Source organism: Myotis brandtii, unplaced genomic scaffold (genome assembly GCF_000412655.1).
Source record: "Myotis brandtii unplaced genomic scaffold, ASM41265v1 scaffold274, whole genome shotgun sequence".
Lineage (NCBI taxonomy): Eukaryota > Metazoa > Chordata > Mammalia > Chiroptera > Vespertilionidae > Myotis > Myotis brandtii.
This window is the reverse complement of record NW_005360425.1, coordinates 1053225-1061337: the sequence shown is the minus strand read 5'-3', so window position 1 is coordinate 1061337 and position 8113 is coordinate 1053225. Positions and strand designations below refer to the sequence as shown.

The 8113-nt window shown below is 37.1% G+C and overlaps 1 protein-coding gene across 4 annotated transcripts in view; it reads left to right on the top strand.

Annotated features, from left to right (window-relative positions):
- The window catches only part of ZMYM6 (zinc finger, MYM-type 6), a 40909-nt gene that overhangs the window by 20360 nt on the left and 12436 nt on the right, over positions 1-8113 (top strand). For all 4 annotated transcript variants that reach the window (XM_005868555.2, XM_014541511.1, XM_005868556.2 and 1 more), the window contains 3 exons: positions 204-351; positions 1664-1804; positions 2683-2720. In XM_005868555.2, coding sequence (XP_005868617.1) covers positions 204-351; positions 1664-1804; positions 2683-2720 — 327 coding nt within the window. The remainder of the gene's footprint in view (positions 1-203; positions 352-1663; positions 1805-2682; positions 2721-8113) is intronic.

Below are 8113 nucleotides of genomic sequence, written 5' to 3'. Positions count from 1 at the left end.
TTTGAGTTCTTTATAAATTGTGGATATTAACTCTGTATTGGATGTATCATTGGAGAATAACCACAACATTTTAAGGTAGAAATCTTATATTTTGTGATCTCAACTGATTCATATATCATGTTTTCATAGTGCCTTCTGATTTTATAATAATTTTATCTTTTCATTATTTTATAGTTTTAAGCATATCCTGTTTTTTTTCTCAGATGGCCAAGTGTGATGCTTGTAAACGACAGGGTAAGCTAAGCGAGTCCATAAAATGGCGAGGAAACATCAAACATTTCTGTAATCTATTTTGTGTCTTGGCGTTCTGTCATCATCAAATTACAAATGACCTTGTTTCACAAAGAAAAGGTAAAATTAAACTTGGCTAATGGGATTTTTATGTCAATGCTAGGATAATACTATCAGTATATACAATTGTAAATAATATAATAAGAACAAAATTTCACTGGATTCAGATAGCCTTAATTTCCTTAAATTTTCCTGTAAGAATCCTTAAGGATTGCCTTTGTGGGAAATTAATCCTGATACTTTTTGCTCTCATAATCAAACACACCAAGAATAATAAATGTAGAAGCACTAATTTTATAGGAAAATTAGATTTGATTGCTTTTTATTGCATTTATCTGTACATAAATAACTTACACTAAGCGATACATGCTATTCAGTTAATAAACTAGAAATAAAAGTAGGAAATTGGGGCAAATAAAGAGAAAGACTATAAATATGTTTATATAGTTGCTGTGTCTGGCCTAAGATTTTATCCAGTGCTTGCTTGTAGCCAAGGAAAAAAGAACAACACATTAATTATATAAAAAAAATAAAATAGATCACTTCTTCATGGGTAGCCAAGTTTTTCTTCGCTAAGAATAAAATAATTTTGCAAGTAGGACAGCTAATGTGATCAAAATATCCAGATGAATAGGTAGTTACGTAGCATGTTTTTAAAATAGTTCCCTGAAGTAGGACTTGTCTGACTTAGATTAAAAACATTTGATATTATGTTCTCTGATCAAAGCCTGGAGTGCTATTGAATTGACAGAATCCATGTGCTTTGACTCCTTACAGTGTGGCTCTTGTCCACCATTGTAGTCTTATTAGTCATCACCTTAATCAAGATATGCCTTGTGCTAATCTTTTGTGTTATAGCATCCATTCCCTGAGATTTGCCAGGTGGGTGGTAGAATTTTCATTCTATGATGTGGGTTAACGAAACCACTGTTTTTTTATGGATGGACAGCTACATCGCCAACTTATTTATAAAAATTGTCATGTTAAATTTTTATTTGAAGCAACATAAATGTAGGAGTTTTAATACTCACTAATAGAAAAGCCCAGCTAACCCTGAAGCAAATACCTATATTTTAAAGTCTCTTGAAAAAGTTCAGTATAGTGTTATGTATCTTTGAATTATGTCAGACAGAAAATAGTGCAAAGTAAAAAATATTTAAATTCCCACTGTTAAATATAATTTGAAGCTTATAATTTTAGAGAATCAGCTTTTCTTTAAGTCCTAATGAACACTAATCTGACCAGAATCACCCAACCCAACATTATACAGAGGTAGATATTTGCATTGCATCTTGAAAATTAAGTTGTTAAACAGGGTTTTTGTGTGTGACCCTTTTGTTTATACTAGGTCTTACCTTTTTGTTTTAATCAGTACGTATTGCTAAGGCACCAACTGCTTCAATGGTGTTCCCTTCTGCGAGGACAATTACAACACCAGTTATAACCAATGTGGTGTCATTAGCAAAAGTATCTCCTGCCCAGCCCACAGGGAACACTAACAGTGTTTTAAAAGGTATGACTTGGTGTAAAGGCATTTGTTCAAACTGTGGGAATCAGTGTTGTCTAGTGTGCATAGCTGTTATTGGTAATATTTACATTTATATGAGGAAACATACTCCTCTGTCTTGGAGTGAAGAGGGTAGCAAGCGGGGTGGAATTGATAGGGAAGGAAGTGGCATGCATAGTTTATTTTTTAATAACCCAATTATGTCAGACAGAAAATAGTGCAAAGTAAAAAATATTTAAATTCCCACTGTTAAATATAATTTGAAGCTTATAATTTTAGAGAATCAGCTTTTCTTTAAGTCCTAATGAACACTAATCTGACCAGAATCACCCAACCCAACATTATACAGAGGTAGATATTTGCATTGCATCTTGAAAATTAAGTTATTAACTATAAATTATTTTATAGTTTTAAGCATATCCTGTCTGGAGGCTGATGCTCTATCCACTGAACCAAACCAGCTAGGGCAATAACCCAAATTATTTTAATATAGTTGCCTTTACCAAAAGAGATTCTCCGGTCAAGGGCATGTACCTTGGTTGTGGGCACATCCCCAGTGGGGGGTGTGCAGGAGGAGCTGATAGATGTTTCTCTCTCATCGATGTTTCTGGTTCTCTAGCCCTCTCTCTTCCTCTCTGTAAAAAATCAATAAAATATTTTTAAAAAAAAAGAGATTCTAATACAATAGGTGGGATTGTGGCCCAGGAATCCTCACCTTAACCAAGGACCCTAAGTGATACTGAGGCCAAGTTTTCTTGGTCTTTTTTTGAGAAATTTTGATCTAGACTCTAGATCACCTTAGTGAGAGGAGAGTAACTTCTTGGTTTTAATGTTTACTTCTGTATATTCTGGGGATCATAATGCATGTTTTCATTTTATAACAGGTGCAGTTACTAAAGAGGCAGCAAAGATCATTGAAGATGTAAGTTTTATTGTTAGTATTTGCCTAATAATGCCACTTTATTTTCATTTTGGATATAACCTTCTAATATATATCTGAGTACATTTCTATTTGCAGCTTAATCTTTAAAAAATTAGAGTAATATATTATGCATTAACTTTTGTTTTCGAATCTTAAAATTACATTATTAATAACAATGCATTCCTAATTTATTTTTATTATTTGTATCTCTTTAATTTCTTTAAATATTTAAATACTTGTTAATTTCATCTGGTTGCTTATTTTTCTCTTTTGCTACATTCAAGTAATTTTCTTTTAGACAAAAAAGTCTCTTAAAAGTTGAGTATTATGTCATTTTATGTATCTTTGAATTATGTCAGGCAGAAAATAGTGCAAAGTAAAAATATTTAAATTCCCACTTTCTCAAATTTGAAACATTGTAAAACTTCCCAAAATTAAAACAGTTTTTGAAGAAATGCATAATTGCATTTGGCAAGCTGAAAGGATTATAGACTATGTCATTATTGTCCTGTATCAGCATCACTTTAGCAGGAAAACAAAATTCCCATCATTCTTTATCAATATCACATGAACCTTAGGCCTTAGGTTAATGTATTGGTGACTCTTGTGCTAGTCTCTTAACATTTGCTCTTGATATAGTGAAAAATCATTTTTTATATCAAATAACAATGTCATTCAGATGCATTATGTGGTGGGGCTAGTGCTAAAAAGTATGCCCAGAATTTAATAAATTTGGAACAGAAATTAAATGTGACAAAATTGTGTGAAGAAAGCCAGAGGCTAGACTACTGTTGTGATATGTCATTGTAGTAACTTAGGAGAGTGCATCCTGCAGAATATTAGAGATAATGCTCAAGAAAACAAAGCATCATTAAAGCAGGTGCCCCCTTTAGTTCACAAAATTACCTTAGAACTAGACAAGGATAATGGAATAAATGGATAAATTCCTGGCAACATGACTATAAGGTCAGGGCTGACAAAAGCGCTCCAAAGGCCAAGCTATTGTCTGTGCTAAGGCATGAAGTATTTTGATGATTTGAAAGGAGGTGACAGTGAGACAAAAAGGTTTACTATAAGTCATAACTGGCTTTCCAGTTTTAAAGCCTGTCAAGGTATTAAGAATATAAACATGAGCAGGCAAGCTATATCTGATAACTCCAAAGCTATCAAAACATTTCAGCTTTACCGTAATTTAAAGAGGCTTTAACTTGGAAGACAACATGCTAATAAAGAATCTGTGAAAGTGGTAAAGAAGGTAAATTTGTGCAAGGTTGATGAAGGGGATGTTGAAATTTTGCTTGGGTTGTTCCCCATGAATTAATAGAAGAAGACTTGCTAGAATTAGAAAAATAAAAGTCTCGTGGATTTGGATCTCTGGTGGAGGGCAGAGACCGTAGAATTGGGGTGGGCAGCAAGTGAGTGAGTGGCCATGTTTCAGCAATAGTTGCTATTTTTAAAAAGATGATCCAAATGTGAATTGCTGTTCCATGGTGGAAAGACAAAAGATAGACAGTGTGTCTGCATATCAAGAAAACCACAATGAAAGGTGTTGGGTGAGGTAGAAGAGGGTATAGGGGGGATAATCTGGATGGAAGGAGACTTGACTTGGGGTAGTGAACACACCATACAATGTACACATGATGTTTTATAGCATTGTACACCTGGTACCTATATAATTTTATTAACCAGTGTCACACCAATCCTATATAATAAAACGCTAAGATGCAAATTGACTGAATGGCAGAACGACTGGTTGCTATGATGTGCACTGACCACCAGGGGGCAGATGCTCAATGCAGGAGCTGCCCCCTGGTGGTCAGTGTGCTCCCACAGGGAGAGCGCCGCTCAGCCAGAAGCTGGGCTCATGGCTAGTGAGTGCAGCGGCAGTGGTGAGAACCTCTCCCACCTCTGCTGCAGGTGGGCGGTAAGGAGCAAGGGGTCCCGGACTTCAAGAGCCCTAGACTGTGAGAGGGATATCTGGCTACCAGCTTAGGCCCAATCCCCTGGAAAATACAAACCATATTAGATTCATTTTTTAGCAGAAGTCTTTCAGGGAATCAGACCAGCCTTCACCACAATGTAGAGAGATAGCTTGTCCTACTTTGAAACCTCTTAACTCTTAACTCTCCCATTATTTGTGTTGTTGGAAGATGATAATGATAACTTCTAGTTAATTACTTTCAGGCATGATACTGCATTAGAACTGTCATTAAGTTAACTTTGCAGTTGTATATTATACTAGAGACCCCATGCACTCGGTGGGGGGTCCCTCAGCCCGGCCTGCACCCTCTTGCAGTCTGGGAGTCCTCAGGGGATGTCCTACTGATGACTTAGGCCCACTCGCGGGCCTAAGTCACAGTTTGGCCTCCCTCTGTGGGAGGTGACCAGGCGGGCCAATCCTGCGAGTGGCCAGCCCCACCCCCCCCATCGGCCATCTGCTGCAGCTGGTTGCTGCCACCCCTCCAGCTCCCCATTGCCATTCCCTTCCTCTGCCTGCTGGCACATACCTTGGCTGGCCTGGCACCACCTGCTCGCCAGCCCTGCCCCCTGCTGACCAGTCGTTCCACTGTTCAGTCGATTTGCATATCATGCTTTTATTATATAGGATACTGTACATTAAATTATATCTTGAAATCACATAATAAATCACTGTGTTATAGAATTAATTTTATTATTAGCTACACTAGAGGCCCGGTGCATGAATTTGTGCATGGGTGTGGTCCCTCTGCCTGGCTGCCCCAATTGGGGCTGGCTGGCCGAGGAGAGGGACTGTGGGAGGTTGGCTGGCTGCAGGAGGTTGGCTGTGGGAGCACACTGACCACCAGGGGGCAGCACCTGCGTTGAGCGTCTGCCCCTTGGTGGTCAGTGCATGTCATAGTGACTGGTCATAACGGTCACTTAGGCTTTTATATATATATAGATCATTATATAAAGTACCTTATATTAATAAGCATTATTAATATGTATTATGAAAATATTCTATATTGGTTGAAAATTTGTGTACTCTGAGAATGCGTTCCTCCTCTGTATGGGACAATTAGTTTTGAATTGTGTTAGTTTTGAATTATTCAGGATTTTCAGAAACATATTCCTCATATTATATGCGACTGTCATATACAGGGTGGGGCAAAAGTAGGTTTACAATTGTTTGTATGGGAAATAATACAATAATTAATTAATAATACAAGAATAAACTGTGTTTTGTTACAACTGTAAGCTTACTTTTGCCCCACACTGTATATGTTTTACCTATGTGGAGTCCTTCTATAATTCACTCTAACCAGTCATTTAAACTGTGCTACAGAATAGCTCTAATATTTTCAGTTTAGTCTTAAAACGTATAATAATAATAATTAGTGTAGTACTCTGATTTTTTAAATAAATTGACAGTTTTAGAATTTTTTCTTTGTTCCTCTGGGACTTTAGTGTATATTTCTTTCAAGTTATTTAAGTGGTTTTAAATTTGGGGTAACAGTTAGATACAGAAACATACAAAGAAGAAAGTCTGCAAAGGTCAGCAAACTTTGTATAAAGGTCTAGATCAGTGATGGCGAACCTGACACGTGTGTCAGAGGTGACACACAAACTCATTTTTTTGGTTGATTTTTCTTTGTTAAATGGCATTTAAATATATAAAATAAATATCAAAAATATAAATCTTTGTTTTACTATGGTTGCAAATATCAAAAAATTTCTATATGTGACATGGCACCAGAGTTAAGTTAGGGTTTTTCAAAATGCTGACACGCGGAGCTCAAAGGTTCGCCATCACTGGTCTAGATAGTAAATATTTTAAACTTTGCAGGTCATATGGTCTGTGTTTCAACTCTTCACCTGTGCCATTGCAGCACAGTAAGAGGCTGGGTTCTAATACAATTTTATTTACAAAAACAGTGGTGGGCTGGACTTGGCCCAGAGCCATACTTCACCATCCAGAATTAACCATTGTTAGATTTGGCTTATTTGCTCAGCTTTTTTTCCCTCTTATCCTTTTATTTGCAAGAGGCCCGGTGCATGAAATTCGTGCATGGGTAGGGTCCCTAGGCCCAGTGAGCGATCAGGGCCAAACGGGGCCTTCCGGCTGCCAGCTGGTGCCTTCCTTCCCCTGGCTGCCGGATGCCAGCTGCCAGCCAGGGCCTTCCTTCCCTTCCCCCGGCTGCTGAACGAGCCTTCCTTTGTTCTGCACTGCCCCCTGGTGGTCAGCACATGTCGTAGCAAGCGGTTGAACTCCTGGTCGGTCGAACTCCTGAGGGGACAATTTGCATATTAGCCTTTTATTATATAGGATTTTTTAAGTTATCATTTTTCATATTTCTAGATGTAACTGCTATTAGGAGTTTGGTGTGTGTCCTTTCAGACCATTTTTATTCTTTCACATTCTTACATGCAAATCCATAGAAAATATTTAATATTGCTTTTCAAGTATCCATGTGAGACCTAATAGATTCGGTACATTCCTATTGACTGCTATATGGTATTATACTGTATATAGGAACCACATTTTTTTTGTCCATTGCCCTATTGATGAACATTAGGTTGCTTCCATTTTTTCACTATTAAACATCTCTGCTACAGTGAACATCCTTATAGATGTCTCCTTGTGCACGCGTGCAGGTATTTGTCTAGTGTCGATATGGAAGAGTGGAATTTTGGGGTCAAAGCAATATTTGCAGTTTTAGTTTTTTAATTGCCCTGCAGAGAGGCTCTTCCAATTTTTATTCCACCAGCAGTTTATGATTGTATTTATTTTCCACAGCCTATCATTTAATGTTGTCAGATGTAAACATTTTTTTTGCCAATCTGTTTTGTAATATCTTATTGTTGTCTTCTTTTTCCTGTCATTGATTACTAATGAGTTTAATTTCTGTTTTTGAACATTTTAATTTTCTTTAAATTTTCTGTTTTTAATTTTTTCCATTTTTGTGTTGAATTGTTGGTTTATAGGATTTCTTCTTTTTTTTTTTCCTCACTCAATATTTTTTCCATTGATTTTTAGAGAGAGTGGAAGGGAGGGGGAGAGACAGAGAGAAACACTGATGTGAGAGAGATGCATCGATTGGTTGACTCCCACATGCCACCCACCAGGGCTGGGAGCCTACAACTGAGGTACATGCCCTTGACCGGAATCAAACCCTTCAGTCCATAGGCCGACGCTCTACCCCTTAACCAAACTGGTTAGGGCAATAGGATTTTTAAAATATATTTTGGATTTTTCCCCCTTCCAACTCATCATTTTAATCAACACAAAAATATGCAGTAATGCTTCTTGAAAAAAAATTCTTCATTAACACCATGGCCCTCTATCTACTGTCCCATTTCTCTGCTCTCCATTTTGGAAAAACTCCTCTAAAGGTGGCCTTCTACTTGCTGCCTCCATTTTTTATTATTATTAA